At 42.7% G+C, this 27,526-nt stretch overlaps 1 protein-coding gene across 4 annotated transcripts in view; it reads left to right on the top strand.

Annotated features, from left to right (window-relative positions):
• Positions 1-27,526, top strand: part of ptprua (protein tyrosine phosphatase receptor type Ua) — a 323,447-nt gene that overhangs the window by 125,725 nt on the left and 170,196 nt on the right. For all 4 annotated transcript variants that reach the window (XM_015973274.3, XM_015973276.3, XM_015973277.3 and 1 more), the window contains exon 3: positions 15,628-15,899. In XM_015973274.3, the coding sequence (XP_015828760.1) occupies positions 15,628-15,899 (272 nt within the window). The remainder of the gene's footprint in view (positions 1-15,627; positions 15,900-27,526) is intronic.

The raw sequence follows: 27,526 nt of genomic DNA on the forward strand, positions 1-27,526 counted from the left end.
ATCTTTATCTCATGTAGTCAGATGTGAAAGTGAGCCGGGTAGGAAGCCACAGGCGGGCAAGGTAAACAGGAATGCTTGACCAATCTAAAGAGAGCAGTCGGATCAGCAGAGCAGCTATTTACTGTTTGGGATTAAATCTAGTTTATTGTGTCTTTGTGCTGATGAAATCGGATCTGTTTAATTAGGAGGTAAAAAGTCTGCAGGGCATTGACTTCAAAGGATATCGGGAAAGTGGAAACGGTGTAGTTAAGTTTGTGTGTGAAGAATAAATCTCAGAAAAGCTCTGCTGTGTTAGAACTTCAGTGGTTTGCATTTCTTTATGTGAAATAAATGAAGGAACGGACTGTAGGGAAAATATTTTTCCTGATATTGCAAAGTGTTTTCATTATCTACCGAGTGGAAATGAGTCAAGCTGAGCAGCGATAAGGCACGTTCAGTAAACTCTACCTGCTTCACCGATGCTAGCCATTTCCTCTGTCGATGGCTAAAATAAAAGCTAGCAGTTAGCCTTTTCAGTTTACTGACCGTCAATTAAAAGCACAAGAAGAATAAAAAGAAGAACTTTGCTTTTTTGTTGGCATCATGGTGGGACCTTGAAGTAAAAGTAGGAGAGTAATGTTGCTGGAGGCAAAGCAAAGAGCCAAAACCAGGGTGAACATCAGAGTGGCCTACACTGGTTTGAGGGAGCCGAAGGAGGGGCTGATGATGACCTGGCTTTGTTGCTGCTGGACTAATTATATTTTCGTCTATCAGTGTGGATCTTTTTACTTCGTAGCTCATTTAGTATCAGTGGGCTCTTGTTAGCTTTAGCTCATTGTTGACACTAGCTACGACAGGCTACAACGGGGTTGTTTACGACAGTGGTAATGCCTCTGGTGTGTTCTTGCTGTGTTGAAATTCTAATTCCATCTTTTAGTTCTTTTTAAAACACAGAAAGGTTTTATTTATCTGCAGCGTTTCGCTGCAGATAAATAAATCCTTTCTGTGTTTTAAAAAGAACTAAAAGATGGAGTTGTAATGCCTCTTTCAACCAGTAGGAGAGAGAAGCAGGAGACTGTTAGTGTCGCTTGTTCCTCTTGTGACCGAGAGGCTGGCAGACAGGTGGGAAGATGAGGACTTCTCTGAGTCGTATCACGGGATGGTGTATGTAAAGGAGTTGTGTTTATGTCCTGCTGGAGTTGTACTCCCATGTGGCACTCTTTAATCAGTGTGTAAATAATCCATGTGACATGTCTGCTACATACCACAAGAGGGCGCTCAGTTTTAGAATTTTTGACCCTGAAGAACAAGGGCAGCGAAAACCAGGAATGAACCAAACAGATCCCCTAAAGGCCTCTTATAGACCAAGATAAAACAAACCGTCGATCCCAGGAGTTAGATAAAGAGGCTGAGGGCATGCGAGATGCATCACGACGCTCCAGAATGACAGAGAGCTGGTAGTGGTGTACAAGGAAACACAGTCAGCCTACATGTTGTCACTGGGTGGTTGCTAATGCAGTATTGATTTCTACCACTGAGAAGATTACCACGCATTGGGAGTCTGCTTCAGTCCTGGCTGCTGGCCTGGAGTACTGCACCTGGGTGAGTTTATGGTTTAAATCCAGTCCAATTTTAGGAGAAAACCTTAAATAAACACGCTACATTATTGAGAACCTCTACTTTGTAGTGTGCTGAAGAACGAGTTGTTAATAACATACTAGTCAAATATTATGTAACTTAATTTCACCGTAAACAGAACTTTTTCACGCTCCCGTGTTTTTTCACTGGGAGCTGTTCAATGATGTGGCTTCAACTGCAGGGTTATTTCATTTACTACAATAGCATAGAAAATAAACAAAAATTAAAAATCTGCAGCCTAAATAACATCCTAAAAAAGCACAAAGCAGCGTCTTAATAATATCGATAACTTTATAACGGCGAGCAGTTTCCTGCTCCTCTGCCCTACTGGTTGAAAGTGGAATAACAACTGTCTTAAACAACCTTGCTATAGCTAGCGCTAACAATGAGCTAACACTAACACGAGCCAACTAAAACTAAAATAAACAACGAATTAAAAAGATCCACACTGTTGGACAAAAAAATGATTACTTACAAGTCCTGCAGCAACAAAGCCAGGTCACCATCAGTTTGCTTGTGTAGCTTTCTTTAGCTCCGTCAAACTTGTGTAGATCGCGTTGATGTTAACTCCGGTTTTACCTCTTTGCTTTGCCTCCAAAAACATTACTCTCTTAATTTTACTTTCAGACTCCGCCATGATGCCAACAAAAAAGCAAGTTCTTCTTTTTATTCTTCTTGTGCTTTTAACTGACGGTCAGTAAACTGAAAACGCTAACCACTAGCATAATAACAGCGTTAACACAGGTAAAGAGCACCCTGTAGGACACCTACCCACTCCACAAAACTATCTAGTGTGGTTTTAGGTCAGTAGAGGGCTGCAGAGTGGTGTCAGTAGAGTTCGGGGTACATAATACCTTTTTTTTTTACAGATTTCAGATTTCCAGATGCTTTACTAGAGAAGAAAGTCATTACCTTGGACACCTCTGTAGCCAAAATAAACACAGCAGAAAATAAAACCTTTATGGATCCTCTCTGTGCTTGTTACCACTTCAACTTCTGAAATCACAGACGATCTTTCAATTATCCCGTCATTTTGTGACACTCAGAACCAGCTGTGTGAAGTGCTTTTGCTGTTAATTAGCACCTAAAACACTCCTGGTGGGAAGTTACGCGCTGCTCACGTATCCGGTGGAAAGCCCAGGTCATGCATATTTTCAAAGGTGCTAGGACAGCTCTGTGTTTTCTTTTACTACTTGCTCTTGCAAACACAGCATGGGCCTGAATTTATATCCAGCTTTTTACCATTTTATTTTTTAACCAAAAAACGTTGCCTTAAGGTGCAGGAATAATAGCCCTAAAACATCTCCAGGAAAATGGTGATTTGTTCTCACCTAATTGAAAAGATTGGTGCGAATATTGGATGGAACATTTTCCCTCATCTAAGTTTATTCAGTGTAGTTTTTGTGAGTTCAGGAGCATCATCACCATCTTTCTACGCTGCTGTAATGCCTTTTTTCCAAGGTTCATCATGAGTGTTCCTTCTACCTGCGTTAACAATGACTGCTCACTTGGAAACAGCACAAAATTTCACGATTACATCAAGAAGAGGTGGGAGATGATAGAGACTCATCAAAATGAAAATGACTTGCTTGAAGCAGAATCTAAAAAAGTTTCTCCCATTCGTGCCTACTGAAGGAGTGAGACTGCTGCTCCTTGCAGGGTTTCATTTGGGATGTATTTTCAAACGGTGGTGGGAGTTGGGGCAGCAGGCAATCAATAACTTTGATATGAATTATTTCCCAAACCTTTTTAATAAGACTTTGCTGAAGCCGCTTTAAATAGGAATTTAATTTCCATCATTTACTTTACTTAGTTTTTAAAATTCATCACTAAGTTCCTTTTTTTTCAGTTAATGAAAATGGTGCGTTCATTTATATACGATGTCTGCATGCAACTAAGACTCCTTTCAGAGGGATGTTTGGTGATAAAATAAGAGTATGGATATATTTTGTGCTGCTTGATCAATTAGCAGTCTGACCATATTGTCATTTTCAGCCAGAGCAGGCGCATGTTCTCACTGGCAAACCTCAGAAATCCCACCGCACATCACCAGCTGAGCTCCAAATAGCCGACAGACAGTGTGTGATTAGCTTGTAAGAGCAGGTAAAACAGGAGTTAAACTTGTCGTGTTCTTTCAGCTTTGTCAGCCGTGGGCAGACGTGTTCAGTCTGCAGTCATGGTTTTGGTGTTAAGATTGTTATTGAAGCATTTGGCATCAAGTTTCTTCAGCAGAACGTTGCAAGATCATTTCTATTCCTTTTTAAAGACCAAGTTGACAGAGAAACGGTTTAATTGGTATTTTTGAATTTAACATCCAGGCTGAATGTGAAAATAGCCGTACCCTTATTTCCTGTATTACCACAGATAGATAATAAACCAGTGACAACTGCACGTCATCATGTTAAATCCAGTGTTGGGAGTAACGCCGTTTAAGTATAACGGCGTTACTAACGGCGTTCTTTTATAGGTAACGGAATAATCTAATTAATTACTTTTCCCGCCGTTGCAACGCTGTTACCGTTACTGGGGACGGAACGCTGTGCGTTACTATGTGCTTGTGGAACGTTGAGCAACAGTGTGAGGCTTTCTGACCGCCACACTTCAGCTGCAGCCAGGGAGAGAGAGGTGTCGGTAACGCGCTTACAAACACGATGATGATTGGCCGGGTGGGCGGAGACCCTCACGGTCTCAGTCGCTGCATTCTGTAGACACAACGGAAATAACTCCGTTTAAAATAACCGCGTTAATAAAAAATATTTCTTTCTGTAACGAGCAAACTAATTAATTACGTCTTCTTTTATCAAAACGTCGTTTCTGTTACTGATAAGAAAATGCGTGCGTTAAGCAGCGCGGTGTGTTGAAGCTGTCATCAGCGGATCAGGAGCTAAAGAGGCAGATGTTTTCATCCAAGTGCATCACGGCCCGTGAAGAACGAGGAAGACGTGATGAATATCTACGGCTGCAGACCCGCAGATTTGTTGCTGCAGCAGCGAATCTGCGGGTCTGCAGCCGTGCCCTTCTTAGCATGACAGCGGGACGTCCCGAAGGTCCGCTCACCTGTTCACCGCTCAGACGTCCTGATCTTCTGCCTTCCTAGATCATCCAGCTGTAACCGGTTCCTGATCATGTCTTTAGTCCCGCTGTAACACTGATGCATCAGTCTCAGACGTCATGGAGCTCAGGTGTTATTAGAACTACCTGTGTGTGTGTTTACCACCCAGCTTCAGCTCTTCTGTGGTTGGGTCTGACCCAAGTTAGCAAATGTAAGTCCTCCATCAGGCTTGTGCCTCTTCTAGTGTCATTTTTAAGGATATTTATTTATTTATTTAACCGTTACTAGATTAGTAGCAACAGAAATGCTACTAAAAACACACGATTATGTGAAGCTGTAAAATTTAGAATGCTGTGCAAAATTACATTTATTTCTGTAATTTAACTAGACTGAGAGACCATTTAAAGGCTAGGGAACCTTTACAGGTGTTTCTATTTGCAATTTTAAATTTTAGCTGATTGGGTTCTTGTTAAATATCACACAGTGACCTTTTAATAGTCTAGATTAGTGTAATGTTCCTATTAGTAGTTCCTCCTGTTAAGCGCTTATTTGTTTAAATTATTCAGGTTTATATAAAACATTTGGACATACATTTTATTATGTTCAGTCATTAGTCATTTATATTTCACTATTGTAGTAATTCTTGCATGCTTTAATGAAAAAAGTAACTAAGTAGTTACTTTTGTTGGTAATTAGTTACTTTTATGATCTTGTAACTCAGTTAGTAACTGAGTTACTTTTTTGACAAAGTAATCAGTAACTATAACTAATTACTTTTTTAAAGTAACGTTCCCAACACTGGTTAAATCAGCATTCATGGACTCATTCATCTTGGCTTACAATGGGGAAGGCTCTTGATTTTTTTGGTCTAAGAGATCAGAGCACATCTTGACTAGTACAAGCTTAGCATTAGCAACTCCACCACACAGCAGAACTTCTCCAGGCTTGTGTTATTTGGGGAGCTAAAACATCAACAATACAAAGAAAATAGTCAGTGGTAGAGTTGCGTTGCTGTTAAGCCGGGCGTACACTGTGCGACTTTTTCACTTTTTTGAGCCGATTTTCCACTCGTGCGAGAATCCACTAGCCTAGTGAACTAGACCAAATTCTTGCTTTGCAAAGTTTGGTCTAGGCATGCTCCATTGGAACCTCAGCAGCTCCTACCAGGACTCTGGCTGGCCAATCACAGCTCTCTAGAGGGGTTTCAAACACATAAAGAGCTGTGATTGGTCCATAATGGTGGGTCAATCATAGTGCTCTATCTGCTTAGTGAACAAATCACAGAGCTTTATCCGCTTTGTGGGCCAATCAGGGCACTCTATATGCCTGGTGGGTGGGATGATGCAACAGAGTGAAACAAGAGTATGTCACATTCATTGTCCAGTGGAATGCGGAGATCATTTGAAAGACAACGGTAGAACCCGCCCCACAACCGAGAGCCGTCAATGGAGCGTTGCCAGACTAAATAATACATTTATTTTGTCTGGCTTGCCAGGCTAAGAATCCACGACATCGGGGCGAGTTTTGCGCCGAGCGGTCGTGTAGTGTACAGGGGGTTACGAGAGGCGATTAACACCACGTGACCAGCCGCCGATCAGCAGTCGTGAGGTCGCAGGGACTTCTGGTGTGTTTAATATTTCGCTCGTCCCTCGTGAGGATATCGCACTGTTGAAGCGGCGCTGAGAGCAGCTGCGAGCAGCTACGATCCAAAAAAGTATCAGAACCGCTCACGGCGCATGCGCGCGCAATCCTGCATCAACGCTGGCCGGTCGCTCGCTATTTCCCTAATAACACACGCTGTTCGTTTTTGTTTCTACACATTTTTTTACTCACAAAGATTGTCAAGAAAGCGTGTTTGTCATGTTCATGTCAAATTAAACTGATCACTAAACACTGATTTACTTTCTTTATTTCGTTTTCCTCATGCGACCCCCATAAATCCCTGTGTGTCCTCCTGCAGCACTCCCGAAGGACAACAGGCAAAACAAGACAAAAAAGTCTGATGTGTTGTGTAAAAACTGCTATTTTTAGCATATTTTTAGGTCCGACGTGTTGCTACCAGACGTACAGTGTGAGCAGTCAGGTCGCATGCGAGAACTGGGTCGTGCAGTGTGAGCGCATGACTCGTGAGATCTGCTCTGCGAGGAAGTCGTACAGTTTGAGCTGAAGCTGAGTGCTACGAGTGAAAAAGTCGCACAGTGTACGCCCGGCTTTAGCCAATCAGAGGCAAGATGTCAGAATATCAGGAAATAAGACTCCATATCCTGCCATCATCTCCTCCTATGACTCACTTCTAGTTCCAGAGATTGACTCACAAGGCCTTTATTTTTACTAGAAACCTGCAAATGTATTGAAAAACGAGTGAGCTTGGTCTTTAAGTGTTTTAAAATGTGTCATTGCTACATATGATGTGCACTTTGTAGGCATATTTCACTGAGCATGTTCTGGTAATGGGCACATCTCGGAGGCGTTTGTGTAGAAACATGGAAACGACCCCGTTGTTCTTGGCGGTCTCCAGGTTCTGGAGTCTCATCGGGGAATTCATTAGCTCCAAGCTGTCAGCTGCACCCAAGGCTGGTATTGTTCACAGGACGTTTAGGCTCTGTCAGTGTCGCATTCATGACAGCTGCTGTTGGTTTGTAGATTTCCCATTTGGATGCAGGGAGCACTGTCATTTGTAAATGGCAAAATCTGCATTGCCTCTTGGCTCCAATAAACAAACCCCAGCTCCTGTGTTCTCTGCAGCTGAGCAAATCATACTCTACCACCAGGTTCAAAGAAAAGCAAACAGGAAGGACCCCCCCCCCCCCCCCCCCCCCCTTCAATCAGCTACACCACCTGCACTTTACGTCTCTTGTATCTGTAATATCATCTGAGGTCACTGCAGGTCCAAGATGCTGTATAAGAAAGATCAAGAAGAAATTGCAAGAGAGCAAATATCAAATTCACAGGACAGATTGAAAATCTGGAGGAGAAAAAACCTCTGAATGCCCCGGAGTAGAGTGGGCGGGGGTTACACAGTCCCGATCTACATCAGCTAAAACCAGACTGCTAAACCGTTATTTGCAGCAAGGGGCCACAGAGACAGAGAGAGGTAGAAAATATGAGATACAGATTTGATTAAAATGCATCAGGTTTTGCCTGGCCTTTCCACAGGATAGATGGTGTTGTCACTGTGTAGAACCGGCTGCTGGAGTTATACAAAGTGTTAGTGATGGCAGCGGCGGGATTCTAACGGAAAAGGACAGCCAGTAACATAAAGATAAAAGCTCTTGGTATCTTTGGCTCTCTCTTTTTGTGTGATAAAAGCAGGCAGATCTGTGACTCCCCGCCCCCCCCCCCCCCCCCCCCCCACACACACACACTCTCTCTGATATGGATTCAGGGGACCCAGGCTGGCCTCTAATCTCTTAATGCATGTTCCCTCAACCTTGGTAGGGCCATGGGAGAGATAGATGGAGCCTTATCAGCTTTTATGGATTTATGAAGAATTTTTCTGCATTGGGTGGTTTATATTTTTCTTCTTTTACACCAGCTTGAGTGTGCTTATACAAAATGCGCCTGTGTGTGTCCTCAACGGTATTGGGTAAGGTTATCAAAGCTGATGACCTTTATGGCTTCTGTCATTTTCTAATTTCTTCATCAATCACATTAACCTGAAGCTTGGGACAGTCTTTGACAAATTAGTGCCTGCACCAACCTTCATGAGTATTTTTAGAAATAGTTTGCCACTGCATATTAGGCAAGTGGCAGTACTGGCCTCTGACCATGTGTGAGATGTTCAACACGACTTCAGTGAAATTTAACCTTTTTTTGGCTATCAAATTTTGTTTAATGAACTGTTACTTGCATTTTTATCCTTTTCCTTTTTTAATGCTTGGTTTTATTAGGTTTTATTATCGATTGCCTTTTTTTAAGTGCTGTATAAATAAGTGGCTAATTTATCAAATGGACAATTGAAAACCAACCAACCAGCCGACCAAGCGATCAACCAGCCAATCAATCAACCAACCAGCCGACCAACCAATCAACCAGCCGACCAAGCGATCAACCAGCCAATCAACCAACCAGCCGACCAACCAATCAACCAGCCGACCAAGCGATCAACCAGCCAATCAACCAACCAGCCCACCAACCAATCAACCAGCCAATCAATCAACCAACCAGCAAACCAATCAACCAGCCAATCAATCAATCAACCAGCCGACCAACCAATCAACCAGCCAATCAACCAACCAGCCGACCAACCAATCAACCAGCCGACCAAGCGATCAACCAGCCAATCAACCAACCAGCCGACCAACCAATCAACCAGCCAATCAACCAACCAGCCAATCAATCAACCAACCAGCAAACCAACCAACCAGCAAACCAGCAAACCAATCAACCAGCCAACCAATCAACCAACAAAACCATCCATGCCAGCCAATCAACCATTCAAGCAACCAGCCAACCAGCAAAGAGAGAGAGAGAGAGAGAGAGAGAGAGAGAGAGAGAGAGAGAGAGAGAGAGAGAGAGAGAGAGACGGGGTGTGGGTGGGGTGTTTTAGGTGTATATTATGTGGTGAATGCCGCTCATCAAATTTAAGAGGTCTGACTTAATTTATTGAGTTTTATGCCAGAAGCCTCTATTAACATTTTAAACAGTAGTATGCAGTCTAATTTAGTTTTCATTTAAAAAAAAAGAGAGAGATTGCATTTTCATTTTAGATAAAATTATATATTTATTTTGTTGTTGGCCCGTGAGAAAAGATTTAACCTACAGTAAACAGGAAGTGGAAAGGCTGCAGATAGATGAATAGAATAGAAAATCCCTTTATTGTTCCTCAGTGGGGAAAGCTAGACGTCACAGCAGCGATGACACGTATTACAGGAGAAAAAAAAGGAGAATAAAAACTAAGAAAAATGAATAAACAAGAAAACGTAAATCGTGAATAGATTTTACAAATGCTGAATATACCACAATTAATGAATACCACTGATGCCTTTTATTTAAAATTGACTTGCTCGTGTTTTATTCCACATTCAGTGTTGATGCAAAAATAAGTTTGTTTCCAAATTAAAAGGTTCAAAATTGCATATATGTTGATAAAGAAAATGTGCAAATTTGCCGTCACTTTTTCAAAAAATATTAAGTTTGACCCTCGACTCCGTCCCAGAGTTTCATTTCGGCCAATGTGAATTTGAGTTTGACACCCTTGCTCTATTCCATCAACCCTTTTAGGCAAAACACAAAGATATCTGTACTCTTTTGCTTGCAAAGGTTCCCTCTTAACCCAGAAGGAACATTCCTGCATGGTGGCTTAAGCCCGTTTCAAAAAGCAATGGCACCATTTTCCCTCAAAGCTGCGTCAGCATCAGGGAGCCTTTGGCCCTTCATAAGCTGTCAGTCTGTCAGTAATTTGGCACGGTCATGTGTTTTTCACAAGACTACGCGATGGCGCTATACAGAGGGTGTGGGGTTGGTCTCCATTCTGCAGATGCAATGTCACGGACATTCTTTTAGCTTGGAGGTAACTTGTTTTTAGTCCAAATTGAAGCAATGCTCTTTAAACTTTTTCGCGAGCTGCTCCAAAAGGAGGCGGTTGTTCACAGTCCCAGTGAACTGTCTGGTGAACTGTGCTTCAGCGCTAATGACCAGAAGCTCCAGGATCTCTGCAGCACTCCGGTTGACCATCTCAGCTGACATTGCTCACCAAATCGATCCAAGCATTCAAAGACACATCATGGCGGAGGTATTACCCTGATTTGCTGCCGCATTGTGCCCTTTGAATGCGGCTTTAGTTGATAGCACTGTTGCCTCACGGCAAAAAGGTTGCAGGTTCAAAATCTGGCTGTGGCCATTTATCACTGTTTTCCTGATGAATGCATGAGTTTTCTTTGGATATTAGGCCATAAAAATGCATGTTGGGCTGATTCACTGCACTACTGTAAGTTTGCTTTGTGTAAAAGCGTCTGCCAATTAAAAAAAAGTATATATTTTCACTTCTGTCCATAAACTTAAATTGTTTTAATATTTTCCCAAACCTAATTGAGCTTTCATTATTTGCTAAGAATGTTCCTGTCTCTGGATGATCATTTAAAAACCTTCTAGTTTGGCTAATAGGGCTAAGAGAATTGTGACAGACAAACAAGACTTACTATTGATCAGGTAGTTTGTACAGAAAACTGATTAATGATCCTCATCCACCTATCCACTGGGTGGCTTCAGCAGACCCAGAGTGAAGCGACATGTTGTCTATATCAGACCTACCAAATAAAAAGACTTCCTTAAAGATGTTGGAAGGTAAAAAGAAAAACTGTTATGGCTGAGGCTTTGTTTCGTTGCTGCCTCATTCCCGCCCCAACCTCTCCACATGCAATCTCGTCATGAGGACAGTTGGAGACTTGCCCTCCAACAATGAGGCGCTCCTGCTCTAACAGCCAAAGAAAAAGCAATTTAACCACACAGCCCCCCAGGAGAAGTCGCACATCAAAGCTGCAGCAGTGGCGGAGGCCTGAGCCAGAGACCGCTCAGCCTGCTCCCGCAAACAGGTGAGGGAGAGAGAAATATCAGTATTGTCCAAAAGTACAGCGAGATCTCAGAGGACAGCAGCTGCTTGTTATCACAGGATATTTCTGGCAGGTTGACGTCTCATCCGCGCTTTTGGGGCAGGGATGGCTGAGATGAGGGAAGGAACGAAGAGCAGTTAGCCAGGCTCTGCGAAATGCATTTTAAATTTCTTTAGACCCTGGTTGTTCGTAGATCAGGCTGACTTCATGACCAAATAGACTTTTGATTTCCTTAAAGGTATGAGCTAATACAAGAATCCCAACATCCCAGTGTAAATTTGCCTGTAGAGACACGGCTTATACTAGATTCACTGGGACGTGCTTTTGAATACCAAATTATGTCACTCTATCAGAGAAAAGATGTAAAAAAAATAATTCTTACAGTCACATTTACAGCTGAGCTCATTTATTTAAAGACCAAGTTCACTGAGAAACCATTTTTTACTTGTTCTTTTTTAAACATGATCGGTCACTCCGAGTTTCACATGCAGGCTGACATTGAAAACAGTTTTCTACCCCTATTACCTGCATTAGCCGCCAATATAAAATAGACGGGAACACATTAGCTTATCGGCTGGTAGAAGCTAACAGTTAGCATTAGCAACTCTACAACGTGGCTCAACTCCTTTGGGCTTGAGTTATTTGTGGAGATAAAACGCGACTGTTTCAAAGATAACAGAGTTAGTCGCAGAGTTTCGCTGCTGTTAGCCAATCAGAGGTGAAATGTGTGAATATCAGGAAACAAGACTGTAGATCCTGCCGTGTTCTACTACCCTCTTGTCTGACTCGCTTCTACTCCCTGAAACGGGAGTGCCCGAGCTTTTTCTCCACAGACATTGACTCACAGGCATTAATTTATGTTAGAGGCCATTGCAAATGTGTTGAAAAAAATCAAGTGAACTTGGTTTATAACTTTGCCCGAAATAAATAGCTGCACACCAAAGATTACCTCCTCAAGAGCTCATTAAAGCATAAAAATGTGTTGAGTTGGCAATCAACTGTGTTGCTTTGATTTATGAATTTGCATCATCTGGAAAAAAAAAACTTAAAATAACTCCGTATTTCAGCTTCTGCTTTTATTTGGAATCAGAAAACTCATTTATTTGTGTGTTGAGCAGAAAGAAGGGGCTGGTTTCATGAGGATTATAGGGATAAGAAAGGAATTAAGATGACGGGAAAGAACAGGAAGGGAAAGAGAAGCTGAAAGAAGAGGATAGGTCTTACTCCTGGGGAGGTCAGCAATTTTTGGGTCCGAACTGTGTGTGTGTGTGTTTGTGTGTGTGTGTTTAGTATGGGGATGTGAGTACTGATATTTGTCCTGCATGTCAGCGTGCAGGTATTATCACCATCTCTCTGGTTTAAGCATTCCCTAGGTTGCCATTAGGGCCTAATAACCATGTCAGTATGATTAATAGTGGGAGGCAGGGCTGTGATTGCACTCTCCCTCAACTACAGTACCTAGGCAACTACGTTACCCACGATACCCTCTGTCTACTCTGGCTACGAAGAGCAGCCGGCTGGTGTGGCTGGGTGTCAGGATTTTATTTGCGGTTAGCATCTCTTCATCCCCCTGTGGGCAACATAAAAGGATTGATCCAGTGATGATTGAAAGATTAGATGTTATCCCCGAGGGAACGTTGAGCATTCCAAGGAAATAAATGCTTTCAGCTCACTGATGGTTCATTTCACTGACTTTTCCTCTTCATTCAGTAATTTATTTATTTTGTCAAATGAACTTTTCCCTCTTTCTTTTGGTTGAAACTTTTACTAGATTATCAGATTATCAGTAAACACTTATTTAAACTACTCTTTTAAGTAGCGACTGATAGGCCAAATATAAATAACGTCTCGCTTAAGAAGTCCGACAATATGAACGCTAATACAAATATGCGATACAAAATTTATATTTGTAGAAAGAAATGTGGGTTTGGAGGTGGTGACTGCATGAAGAGGTGGAGGAGAATGAGTTTGTGTTAAAAAGTCTGAAATACAGAAACACAGTATAAACACACAAGCGTAAATACTGGGTGTTACTCATTGTTAAGGTGCCCGGCCTCACAAGGCGATGTCTTGCGAGGCCGGGCGCTTTGCTTACAAAGACACCATCCTTCCTTGGTCAAAGAAAACGGTTAAATGGAACAGACTTGCATCACGTGACCGTGGCTTCCATGGCAGTCACGTAATGTAACGTGATACGGGAGATAACGTTATAGTTTTACGTATAAAACTCAATACAAATCTATAACGAGACATTTACTTTTTAAATGGTGTAGATATTGTTAAATTAAATATATAAGCGAGTTACTACCTGCTAGCCACCGAAGCTGTAACTACTAAGCAACTAACCAACCATAGATAACTTCTTTGGATCTAAAAAAAAAAAAAACATTTTAAATTAGTTGACTTACTTTTAAACTTGAAATTTGCCCTCGAAGTAGCTGCCAGCTTCAGATCCGCCATCCTTTTGAAAATTCAGCGGTGTATTCTGGGTAATCTTTGACCAAGGCTAGGCTACAAGACATCTTCCGTGCATCCTTGCTCAGCTAGCTAAACAGCTAACAATTGGAGAACATACTCCTCGGTAGAACATGAACACTGGAACACGTCTTGGCGGCTCCTGATGACATATCTCCTAGGGAACCGGGGCGGGGACATCAAGGCAAGGTTCCTTGGCAATAAGAAACACCCCTCTGTCCTGGACCAGAGACATGACTGCAGAGCACGTCCAGAAAAAAGCTACGCCCTCTCTTGTCCTGGCAGGGAATTGCTTTGTAACGCTCCCCAGGCAACGGAAAAGTCTGAAAGGAAATCATCTCTGTCAAAGTTGAGTCCGACTCTGAACCTGAACTGATGAAGAAGTAGCCTATAACCCAGGCATAAAGACCATAATTCACATTCAAGAGCTTCATTTGCTTTGCTGTAAAACCACACCCAGAACCCTAGTTCACAAAACAAACGTTAAACAGAACAATTACAGTCAGGGTCCACTTTCACGGACTGTTCCTTAAATAACCTAGTCTGGCAAGCCATCCTATATATGTGAATATATATTCTAGCCATGCCCCATAAACAGAGGGGAATCTATAGTTATCTTTAAAACTGTCTCTGCATGCTATTGGACAATGCACAACATGACATACTTACTTCCACGGATGTCGGTCAACAGGGTAGTCTGCTGTACACTGTCGAAGAGAGGCAACAACATCCGTTTTCTAAATAAAGGAATTGCGTACCTCTATCTGCTCCTAACTCAAAGAAAAGCCCAAGTCCACAACATTCCAAAATTTCCGTCAAAGACGTTTCAAATGAGCCGCCGCCATTTTGTTCTGCTCCGTTGCATCATCCCACCCTCCAAATCAATAGAGCACTGTGACTGGCGTAACACAATACTGTTCAGAAAATGGTAGGCCTGCTGAGGCTCCAATGGAGCGTGTCTAGACAGACACGCAGAATAAAATCATTTTGGTAACTGTCTAGTTTCTAGGTTAGAAATAACCTGCGTTCATGTGTTTCTCCAACAGAACCAACATTCAGCTTTAATTTAAACATTTCTTTCTATGTTTATTCTCAATAACGTGCCCGGTTTAGAATACTCCAGTTAAAAGGATTACTTCTAGAAGCTAATAAATGCAAACTAGGCTGTAAGCCAGCAGCTTACTAGGTTGTGAGTGCTGTTTTTGAAAATGTCTCGAAATGTTTGCAAGAGTTCTCAATTTCCTCTTCAGAATCTCTGGGTATTGTCAGATTTAGTTTTACTATTCAGAGCAATTGTTGGTGTCTGGAGCCCACCTGGATCCTGTTGGGTTAGGGTTAGATAATACAACATGTCTCAATATTTCACTGTATAGACATCTTCTTACATCTCTGGAAGCAGAGAATCAAGCATGCATATGCACGTTCAAGCCGACAGCCAGGACTTCAGCATCAAAGCCCATCTCAGAACAGGAACCTGTATGAAACAGAGAGCATGTAGAAGAGCAGACAGGTCAAATACAGACAAATAGCCAGACAGAAATTCACATATTTTCACATATCAGCCTTAAACCTGTCAATTCTGGCAGCCTAACTATGTTCAAGGGCTTAAAAATCGGAGGACGGCAGACAGTCTCCAGCAGCTGGAACCTAGCATGACATATCTATCCAAGGTTAGATGTTTGAGGCGAAGCACGAGTTGAATCTTTATTTATTTATTTATTTACATTCCAGCTCACCCAGTCCTGTCATGCAGGTAGAAATACTCGGATATCTCTGAAATAAGCGTAACTATAGCAGATCCACAAGGTGATTTTTTTCATTAGCTCCAAACTCTGAGCTCTTTTGAAAAGCTCCGATCTCTGCAGTAAGCTGAATGCTCAATTGAGCTAGAATATGAAATGTGAATATTTTCCTTTTTATTTTCACCTGCAGGGTCTTTCATGATGGTGAATGCCTCACAGCATTTGGGGGGACAGCGAGCTCAGCTGCACCTGCTTCCCCTCAGTGAGAACGACACCCACTGCATCCAGTTCAGCTACTTCCTGTACAGCCGTGACGGCCACAGCCCCGGGGCCCTCCAGGTCTACGTTCGGGTTAATGGGGGTTCCAAGGGGAGTGCTGTGTGGAATATCTCTGGCTCCCAAGGGCGCCAGTGGCACCAGGTGGAGCTTGCAGTCAGCACTTTCTGGCCCAGTGAATACCAGGTTAGTCAAACTTGTGAGAACGCACCAGTGGAGAGTCTTACCAGTGTGTGTGTGTGTGTGTGTGTGTAGCCCTAATCTTTGGAAACCAAACTACTGTATATACATTTCCTAAAAAGGAAACTTGTAATTCTTTTTATTACATATATGTATATATATATATATATATATATATATATATATATATATATATATATATATATATATATATATATATATATATATATATTGCAGCTGCTGATTGATCAGTGTACCGTCCTTCTGTAATTACATCAGTTTTTAATCAAACCTGTTTCTACAAATTCCTCATCACACAGAAACAGAGATTTATTTTTAAACACTGAAAAACAACAAATAAATGAAATCAAGCAAACAACTGACAAAAAAAAATCACCATTTAATTCAACGTTCCTAGACGGGGTTAGGGTTAAGGTTAGGCACGATGCCAGCGTGGTCCTGGACATCTTGACAGTCTGGGAGGATGTGAGGTTCCAGGCAGTCCCACATGCACGATACATAAAATCTTGTTGGATTCAGATTTACTTCAGTCTTTAACAGTTGAAGATACGAGCTCAAACTATCGTTTCCGAGCAGTAAAACATAACAGAGCTGCAGGTTTTCATCATGTGTACAAACATCTAATGTGTTTTGAAGAAGATCTCTAATTGTGCATAGCCCTTAATGTAATTCTGTCTGTGAGTTGGAACTTACGCCATCATCGCATCTTCCGCCACACGCAACACCCAGTGTTTCCCCTCTTTCCTGCCAGTGCATCCATGCACCTCCCTGCCAGTGGAACCTGCTGGTAATTATCCTGTTTTCAATTGCATCCAAGCAACCAGCTTCCATGCCAAATCACAGTGACCAGATATTTTACTGACATGAAAAATGCTTAATTTGAACACTCAGAAAAGTGTAAAATGCTCCAAGTATTTTAGTTTTTGTTCAAGTTAGCCAGAGATATATGCAAGAGGACACATATGTGAGAGTAAAACTGCAGTCAAGTAAAGAAGATGCATGCTGGCTTCAGTTCCAACCGCGTGTCTTTTCTTGTTCTTTTCTCGTGGTTACTTTCTTTCTTTTGTCAGCATTAGATGATGCTCAGCAAACTGCCAAGATGACATAGGGCATCAGTTATTTATCAGAAATGATGATGATACTTTAAAAAGTAAATGTAAAATTTTCTGCAGCTCGTGTTCTGATATTATGGGCAACTCCTGTGGGGCTACCATGAACTCACCCTTTAGGGTCGGTTATGGCTTACCCATATATTCCATATGGGACCCGCCTATGCACGACGCTTTTCCTAACACTTAACCTTGTAACCTTTTAGCACCTTCCCACATTCCTCTGGATTATCTATCAAAGCACCACACCACTTTGCTGCCTCATTAAGAAACCGAACCAAGCTGTGAGAATTAAAAGGACATGTTTCCAATTATTCAAACTACATGCAGGAATAAGCAAATAGCCGCTGTGTCATATATTACAGAGACTCAATAGCTGTATAATTACAGGGGTTTGGATTGTATCTTTATTTATTGGTCAATTTACCTGTGTGCTGCAGCGTAATCAATAGCTCCGTTTGATGCCTGTATCGGCCGTGCTGCATTATTAGCACCATTGTGCAGCTTGTAAGAGTCTCATGACTGCACACGGCCTTGCCTCACCTCATTACAGCTGATAATTTATCCCCTAATGTTCCCTTTCTTCTCACCAAGCCTGTCACCTCCCAACTCACCCCACCCCACCCAAAACGCCTCTGTTAACGAGGAGCAGTGGCTCCTGTAAGGGATTGTGGGAGCGTGGGTTCGCCAAAAAGTCAATTGACCTCAATTCCATGCAATCCTCAGCCCAGAGGGGTGGAGGTGAGCTGGGGCGGAGGGGTGTCCTGGTGTTTGCTTCCATAACCTTGGTGCACTCCGAGGCCCATCTCAATAAATCAAGAGGCAGTTAATGAGATTAGAGGTCTGTGCAGATCAATGAGGACAAGCTGCACTTCTCCATCCCAGCCCTCCCGTCCTCACAACTCTCACAAACAGCCAAACTGATTTTAAAGTGATGATTGTTTTCCCTTTTGGGTAGATGTTACAGGTTTTCCAGCTACACAGGTCTGGGGAAAGCATTCCTGAAGGAGGGAGCTGGTGTGTATAGTCAGGCTCAAAAGAGGAGTTTGCGTTCCACTGAGGTTTTTTGTGATCTGCTACACTTATGATGTATGTTCAAGCCGTATGAAGTTCCCCCAGCAGGCAGGTAGACACAAGATGGATTGCTTTCTTTGTCCTATAAACCTGAAAAACTGATGCAGGTGAACTACTCAGATGAGCCAAGAGATTCTAACTGGAACAAAGAAGATTTGCCTGCTGCATAGAGAGGAGCAACACATTCAGGGACTAAAGCCTAGTTCATACTTCTCCGCCTGCGAAAGGGCGGAGACACAACGCCATTTTCTGTGGTCGCATGCATGCAAGAACAGAGTAGAGCCCAATTTTCGAACTATCCATTGAAATGGTTGGAAACCACAAGCATGTGATTGGTCAGAAGGCTCCTTTCAAAAACACCACCACCCCCCTCAAAAAAGTTAAACGAGAGCCGAAGTTATCTAGACAAAGACATGGAGCAGATTGAAGAACATCTAGCGGAAAAGCAAGACAATATAAACGTTAATACAGTGATCCCTCGTTTATCGCGGTAGATGCGTTCCAGACCTGGCCGCGATAGGTGAAAATCTGCGAAGTAGGGACACCATATTTACAGTATTTATTTAACAGGTACGTATTCAGTATTCAGACTTTTAAAACCCTCCCTTTACATAGAAAACATTTTTACTTGTTTTTTTTTTATATTTTTATTACAAAAAGTGCATTTTATGATGAAATTGATGAAAAAAAAACAGGAATTTGAGCGCAGCTGATCCTCATCAGCCTGGTCAGCGGGACGGCTTTAAAAGGAGGACGGTTATCCAGATACGACGCTGGATGATTAACTACTGCCTGGTAGTCTCTAGCTCCTAGCTCATAGTAACTTTGAAACCTCGTCTTGTCTAGTAACTTTTGGAACTCGTTTTAATCTGAACTCGTTGTGTTTTGATACCTACCTTCAGACTCGCTTCTCCTCTGGATTCGCTCCCGTCTTGGAGACTTCTGGATACTCACCGGTTCGCTGCCGTTGCCGCTGCCGGGTTTACCCTCCGCTGGATCACCAGTGCGCCCTCAGTTCTCCCCATCATTAAAGAAATAAAATTATTGTTTATCTTTTACCTCGACTCGAGTCTGATTCTTTATGTCTTGGGTTAGACACTTACCCCAAAACATGACAGAAAAATACAGCGAATCGGAGAAAAATACGCAAATCGGCGAATTTCCCTTGAATAAGGCTCCAAAGAAAAAATCTGCGAAGTCATGAATCCGCGATAAACGAACCGCGAAGTAGCGAGGGATCACTGTACAACTGTGACTGTCTCATCCATCTTGGCACTTGACAACAGACTCTGTGTTGATTAAGCATCCTGGAGATCACAGTTTGGCTAGTAGAAGCTAACCATTAGCATTAGCATCTCCACAACATGGCAGAACACATTACAACTTGTTTTATTTGTTGAGATAAAACATCAACATTGCATTTTTTTTTACCAAAGAAAGAAGAGCGAACAGAAGCAGCAGAAGAGACGCGTTGCTGTTAACAAATCAGAATGATGATTCATGAGTAAGACTTCAAATCCCGCCACTTTAGACTACCGCGCCGACTAACTTTGTCTTAGTCAAATTGGAGCACCTGAGCTTTTAAATATTTTTTAGCTTTAGAAAAATAAATAAATACAAACAGCGGCCGAAATGAGTTTTCTCCGCAGAGTGGCTGGGCTCTCGCTTAGAGATAGGGTGAGAAGCTCAGTCATCCAGGAGGGGCTCGGAGTAGATTCGCTGCTCCTCCACACATCTGGTCAGGATGCCTCCTGGATGCCTCTCTGGTGAGGTTTTCTGGGCACGTCTTACTGGGAGGAGGCCTCATGGTAGACCCAGGACACGTAGGAGAGACTACGTCTCACGGCTGGCCAGGGAACGCCGTGGGATTACCCCGGAAGAGCTGGCCCAAGTGGCTGGGGAGAGGGAAGTCTGGGCCTCTCGACTTAGGCTACTGCCCCCACGACCCGACTCCGGATAAGCGGATGAAAATGGATGGATAGATGGATGGATTAGTTACCATACATCTTCAACAATGTGTGCAATAGAAAAAAAAGTAAAAGTTTGCATCATTATAACAAGTTTTAGGACACACTCCCAGCCCAAAAAATCTAAGCTAGATCTTTTGTAAATTGAAAGGTTAAAAGTTAAGAGAAGAACAAATTAAAGTAGGTGGGACTGTGAATCACAGTAAAATTTGCTGACTCATCAAACATAAAAATGGAGTTTCAAAAAGGTTTTATGCAAAGCAGCAATTTAAAGCAATAACCCCATTTTTTTCATTTCCAATGACCTCAAAAATTTGTGTGTATTTCCCCTCAAAAGGAACGAAGCGTTTGAGGATGCAGGAAGTGATGTAACACCATTTCACTCTGTGAATAGTTGTGCTTTCTTTTTCATTTGGTCCCACGGTGACTTCTGTTTCCCAACCAGCTCCTGCTGCTACAGCTTAGAGCTCAGCAAACACCCCACAGGGTCAGCTCAATGCGCTCATCCACCCAGTGCAGTGCTGCCGGCCAACGCCAGCCCCCGAGGGGCCAAAGAGCAACAGCTCTTCACAGGGAAAGGACAATCACTTCAAAGGGTCTGCTGGAGAAAATGTGTGTGAGTGTGTGTGTGTGTGAGTGAGAAAGAAACTGCTGGTGATCATAGTGGATGAGATTTAAAAATCCCCCAGTAATCGAGTGTCACAAGCCCCTCCAGAGGAGCAGACTGCAGCAGCGATATGATGGACTGTGATCAGAGGTGTTCTTGGCTTGTTGGGTTTTCACTGTTGGCAGAGTTTCAATCTTTGGCGACGTATCTGGCTTCTGTATGCCCATTGTTGAATACCATTGTTGCTCTAATGAAAATGTTTTAAACATGATCAGAGAATTTATTAATAGACATTATACTGATATTGCTCTATACCAGACACGTGAACATCGTGTAGAGTTTGAAGCGTTGTACGCAGCAATTATCTACTGTTGTACAAACCACTGTTAATTGAATATTAATGTACATTACTCTTTACACTTAAGACACTAGGTTTAGTAGAACCAGTTGGCATAATTTGGTTAAGTAAATTCAACATATCTTTTCTTAGAGTGTAATTGATGGGCGTGTCTCCAACGGCAATGAAGCGTCTCGTTTTGTACGCCTCCCAGAAGCGTAGTGTTTCATGGGTCCACTAAATTTATGTTTCAAGTCTAATTTTTACGTGCTACACTTCTAGAAAGCATCAAGCTCAGCAGCTCAAATTGGTCCAGACAGGACAACCAACATAAAAACTGTGTAAAACATCTGGAAACTTTCAAAATAAAAGTCATGCAGCTTTCCATTTGCTTAAAGCTGCAATGGCAAATGTACAAAACAAGCTAGCCTTCAAACCTAAAATGGTCACAGAACTCCTACCCCCCGCTAGCTAAGCCATGTCCACCTGATACCTGAACATGCATGGCCAGAGTAAACAAGAGAGCGCTAAACACCAGTCACTGTTTTCCTGGTCCAAACGTCTTTTGTTGTCTGTGACTTCAAATGGTGGTTTTCTTTTAGGGACTCTGGTAGTTTGTCCTAAAGTTGAAGTGGTAGCAGCCGGCTGTTTCTCCTTTTCTGATGATATTGAACGGAGAACCTCTCACACCAGTGAAGAGCGTGTGAGGAGTGGAGGACCCAGGTAAATGCAGCGGTTCGATGATTAAGATCACCAGATTGTTCAGTCGTTTTCAGACAGAGTCGTGTTATTGGCCGAGGTTTTTACACAAATGCGAGAGAACCACGTTGTTATTATTTTTTAAATCTCCACAAAACATTTATAGCTATGCTATGTTAGAACGTTGTTAAGAGGTAAGAAAATATGTGACATGTCTGTAGTCGAGGTAAATAGAACAGGAAATAAATGCTGCTGCCTTCCTCTGTGTTTGTTATCACGTGAACAGGTGAAATCACACGTGAACAGGTGAAATCACACGTGAACAGGTGAAATCACACGTGAACAGGTGAAATCACACGTGAACAGGTGAAATCACACGTGAACAAAGGTCGGGCTAGCTTTGTTTTAGGATGCAATAAATGCGTTTTCAGAGGAACTTTACAGATTCGCGTAGACACTTGAGGGTGAAATCAAAACAGGAAACCGTTTTTGGGGAATTACATTATTACCTTTTGAAATTCTAATTATTCCAGAAAAGGAAGATGGAGAACATGCTTCAACAGCAGTGCTTTCATCGCACCAGTCACAATTTTCAATTCCTGGAGATTTCCTGTCTGACCATGTCATGGTCTGTGCTGAGCTAACACCTCCCGAATCCCGATCTTCATCTGCATCTCCACCGAACTAAAAATAAATCATTTTTACTGACCTTCTGCCTGTTGTGTGATTCTGCATGTCGTGGGTCAAAGACTACAACCCAACATGACAGACCATAACCTTACCCTTACAACTCTCCATCACGGAGTCCTGCTTTTCCCAAAGTAAGTCTTGACAATAAATCCCGTTGGCTTATAAAAAAGCCCTCAGTCCTCCCCCTCCCGGCTCGCTGCTGCTCTGCAGAGGGGAGGGGTGTTGTGTTAACATGTTTGACAGCCCATAATGAGTTATGTTGCTTTCATCTAAATTTTTATTCAACACATTTCTTGAAGAATTGTGTGCAAGTGGCTGAATTTATTCCGCTCTCTGGTTGAGTAATGGTGTCTACTTACTCTTACCCTGTAATGAAAACTAAAAGCTCCAAAAATTAATTACAGTGCAAATCTGGTTTCATCACAGTCCGTTTACAGCCTCCACTTCTTAAGTTGATGTATTCTGTGTGAGGCCTTCGGGGATGTGGTATGGATTCTGGTCATCAATCCTGTGCTGCGTTTCACGAGCCAAACACGAAGTGATGTATTTGAATCTTGCTTGTTTCTTCTTTGCTTCAAATGGAGCGGTCCAGCTGCATCCACATGGTGCAGAGCTCGCAGACTGATGTGGATTTGTTACCCGTGTCATTTCCTTTGGTTACCGACAACGACACAGAGCCTTCTTGTGAAATGGCACCCTGCTGCTTCCAGTAAACAGAAACTTACGTCACCCTTCACAGATTGTGCCTTTGCTGTTTTACAGGCTTTTTCCCTCCCTGCTGCCTTATTTTTTATTTATTTATTTTGTTAACAACAAAAACCAGAAAGAAAGTGAGAGAAAACGGGAGAAGGAAATCACCCTGAGCTGGAAATTCTCTACTGGACAAATCCATCTTTTATATTGTTTGCAGAAACAGATTTTTTTCTCAGTATGCTGCTGTGTGGAGATGGGTAAAGGTTGAAACTTTGCCATCAAATATTAAAGATACCATCACCCTTGTGGTGACAACAATAACAGAGGGGCTGCAACTTCAACCCCTCTCTGCCTGTGCGAGGCGTCTTCTCCCTTATGGCGTATTTTTTCCTCTTTTTGTATCTTTTTTATCTTCCTATAGAGTTCACACTTCTCATGTTATCTTCTGAAGGCCTTGGAAATACATTGCAGTGCAAAGAAGGAGCTGAGTCAATAAGATCGCTTAAATCAGCAAATGCAGTAACATTCTCTCCCAACTTACCATTCATCTGAGGAGGAAGAGCAACAAGACACACGGTGTGCTGCCTAGCAGAAGGCTGCAAAAGCAACCAGATATACAGAAACACAGCGTGGATACAGGCATCAGTCTTTTTTTTACAATAAATATAAATGAGGGTATAATTCATACAGGAGGTTTAATTTCCCTCTGGGATTAATAAAGTATCTTTGATTTGATGAAGAGATTATCGACCACATATGAGAGAAAGAAAGAGCTGCGTATTACAACAAAAGTGCTTTGAGAGTCATGATGGAGCAACAGGAGAGTGTTGAGCAATAATATTGCAATTGTGTGCTTTTATTTTGATATTCTTCAGCCTGAAACCAAACCTAAAAGAAAACCCTGCAAACACAGAAAATACAACAAATCCAGAACTTGACAAGCCAAACAAAAACTGAAGTTACTACCAGGAGGGTATATGGAAGGCCTGAAAGGCAAGCCAAAGATAAAAACAAAACAAAACAACACAAAAAATAAAAAAACAATAAAAGCCAATGTTAAGGCCATTAAATGTACAATATGTACAACTTTCCCAATGAAATAATCAAAAAACTGTCTAATGTTTGAACCATGTTGGAAGTAAGATTACATTGAACCAGGTTTCCTTCTCAGTCTGCTGGAAGCCAGTTTTACCATCCATCCATTTTCTTCCACTTATCCGGAGTCATGTCGCGGGGGCGGCAGCCTAAGACAAGAGGCCCAGGCATCCCTCTCCCCAGCCACTTGGGCCAGCTTGTCTGGGGTAATCCTAAGGCGTTCGTTGGCCAGGTGAGAAACATAGTCCCTCCAGTGTGTCCTGGATCTCCCTTTAGGTCTTCTTCCAGTTGGACATGCCCGAAACACCTCACCAGGGAGGCATCCAGAAGGCATCCTAATCAGATGCCTGAACCACCTCAACTGGCTCCTTTCGATGTGGAGGAGCAGCTGGTCTACTCTGAGCCCCTCCCGGATGACCAGGCGTCTCACCCTATCTGTAAGGGAGAGCCCAGCCACCCTGAAGAGAAAACTCATTTTGGTCGCTTGCATCCGCGATCTCGCTCTTTCGATCACTACCCAAAGCTCATGACCATAGGTGAGGGTAGGAACGTACCTCGACTGGTAAATGGAGAGCTTCGCCTTCTGACTCAGCTCTCATTTTACAATGACAGACCGGACTCCTGAATCAGAGGTTTGATAATCCGACGAACACTTCTCTCCAGAACCTCTGAATAGACCTTACCAAGGAGGCTCAGGAGTGTGATCCCCCTGTAGTTGGAACACACCCTGTGGTCACCCTTTTTAAACGGGGGATCACCACCCCGGTCTGCCAGTCCAGTGGAACTGTCCTCGATGTCCACGCGATACTGCAGAACCGCGTCAGCAAACACAGCCCTACAACATCCAGAGCCTTAAGGAACTCCTGGCGGACCTCATCCACCCCCAGAGCCCTGCCGCCGATGAGCTTTTTGACAGCATCCCTAAGCGCCGATGTCCACCATTGGGTTTGGGGGTTTCAGCCACGACAGGCATAGACGACCCTGCGGCCACAGCTCTGGTCAGCCGCCTCGACAATGGAGGCACAGAACAGGGCCCCCGTGCTTCCCCGAAATGTTTTAGAAGTTCTGTCGGAAGTGGGAATTGAAGCTCCTTCTTACAGGGGGCTCTGCCAAACATTCCCAGCAGACCTCACTATACGTTCAGGCTTGCCAGTTTTACTCCTTTCAAAAAAGCTCAAGAGGGACATAGTTACTATTTACAGTCTGTGTGGACATGAGGTTGTCGAGTCTGCTCTAAGCTAACGCTGCAGCACCAGCATTTGTAATTTGACACCGGCTGGCAAAACCCAGCAACACTGTATAAAAACCAAAGCCATTAATTTAAAAAGTAGCTTTACCCTGGTTAAAAAAGGCTATCGTTGAGCTAACAATGCTAATGCTGAATTAGACGCAAATGGTTGGCGCAAAAAACATTGCAAGCTACTTTTTCAGTTACTAACAACTCAAGATCACAGTGAAATGTTTTTATTTACTTATGAACTTACTGTGTATGACTCGTCTTTTCTGTGTATGACTCGTCTTTTCTTGTCATCTAAAATCTTCTGGTGCTGATCATAATTGGCAACAGCCATGAAACTCACAGAAAGGTAGCGAGAAAGTCACCTTGTGTGCTTTGAAAATGGGCTGCAGCACCCATTTTTTAGCTCAAGATGCCATTCTTATTTCATTCTTTCCTAATGCACCTTTAATTAAAAACTCAGTTAAAGAAAAAAAGACCTACAAAGTGACACGTGTCACAAGGGTCAATGCTATTGAGAATCAAGAGTTCTGGGTGAAGTTTTATGGGGTGAAAACTACTGAGTATATTTGGAATTTTCTATTTTTGATGTTCCTTCTGCAACATCTCACCATCTTTCAAAGTTTGTTTTTGTGTAAGCAACATATAAAACCATTAATATTGTATTTTATTTGCTTTTTATTCAGGTGACTCAGAATTTCTAGATCCTTCCCAGGAACCAAGTCAAAGCAAGAAAGCATCGAGAAGAAATCAGATGTGTTATGTAAAAAGGCAGATAGAGCACTTGTGGCAAATTAACTAAACATCTGCAGATTAGTGTTCTTAGCAAAGTGAAAACTAAACGTGTCAAAATCCCCACTTTCAGGTTTAGGAGCAGCAGGATGTGAAGTGAAAGTTGTGAGGAGAAAATTTAGAAGCAGGAAATACACACTCCAAGTTGGAAATTTGACTCAACAGCAGCCAGAGGATCTGAACCGAATGATACATTCAGACGTAAGGGTTCTTAAAGAAGATGAAGAGATTGTGTCATGCTCCAGTTTTTAAACTGTTAGTCATTATAAATGGTGAAAAAATGCATCTCTGCTACTGGAACTTTTCAGGAAATGGGAAAAAAACACATTTCTTTACAATGAATAAGTCACAAGCTGATGTTTTATTCAAAAATCCTCCAAAAGCCCACTGGTTACTGAGAAAGATGACCAATAGAGCTAATTAAACAAACAGGTGGGGGGTGCATCCAGTTTTAGAACCATTGATATGCTGATGTCAATCTATCCATCCATCCACCCACCCATTAGCTAAACCGTCTCCCATCCATCCATCCATCCATCCATCCATCCATCCATCCATCCATCCATCCATCCATCCACCCATTAGCTAAACCGTCTCCCATCCATCCACCCACCCATTAGCTAAACCGTCTCCCATCCATCCATCCATCCATCCACCCATTAGCTAAACCGTCTCCCATCCATCCACCCACCCATTAGCTAAACCGTCTCCCATCCATCCATCCATCCATCCACCCATTAGCTAAACCGTCTCCCATCCATCCTTCCATCCATCCATCCATCCATCCATCCATCCATCCATCCATCCATCCATCCATCCACCCATTAGCTAAACCGTCTCCCATTCATCCTTCCATCCATCCATCCACCCATTAGCTAAACCGTCTCCCATTCATCCTTCCATCCATCCATCCACCCATTAGCTAAACCGTCTCCCATTCATCCTTCCATCCATCCATCCACCCATTAGCTAAACCGTCTCCCATTCATCCTTCCATCCATCCATCCATCCATCCATCCATCCATCCATCCATCCACCCATTAGCTAAACCGTCTCCCATTCATCCTTCCATCCATCCATCCACCCATTAGCTAAACCGTCTCCCATTCATCCTTCCATCCATCCATCCATCCATCCATCCATCCATCCATTAGCTAAAGCGTCTCATCCTCATAGGGTCAGAAAAGTGGGGGTCACCCTTGGCTGGTCTCTGGACTACCGGTACACGCACATTAAGCAATTGTATGTGTTAGTAATGCATTTGTCGAGTCAATGATATCTATTTTGAGAACATCCACAGTAACCATAGCTT

This window comes from Nothobranchius furzeri, chromosome 19 (genome assembly GCF_043380555.1).
Source record: "Nothobranchius furzeri strain GRZ-AD chromosome 19, NfurGRZ-RIMD1, whole genome shotgun sequence".
In the NCBI taxonomy this organism is placed as follows: domain Eukaryota; kingdom Metazoa; phylum Chordata; class Actinopteri; order Cyprinodontiformes; family Nothobranchiidae; genus Nothobranchius; species Nothobranchius furzeri.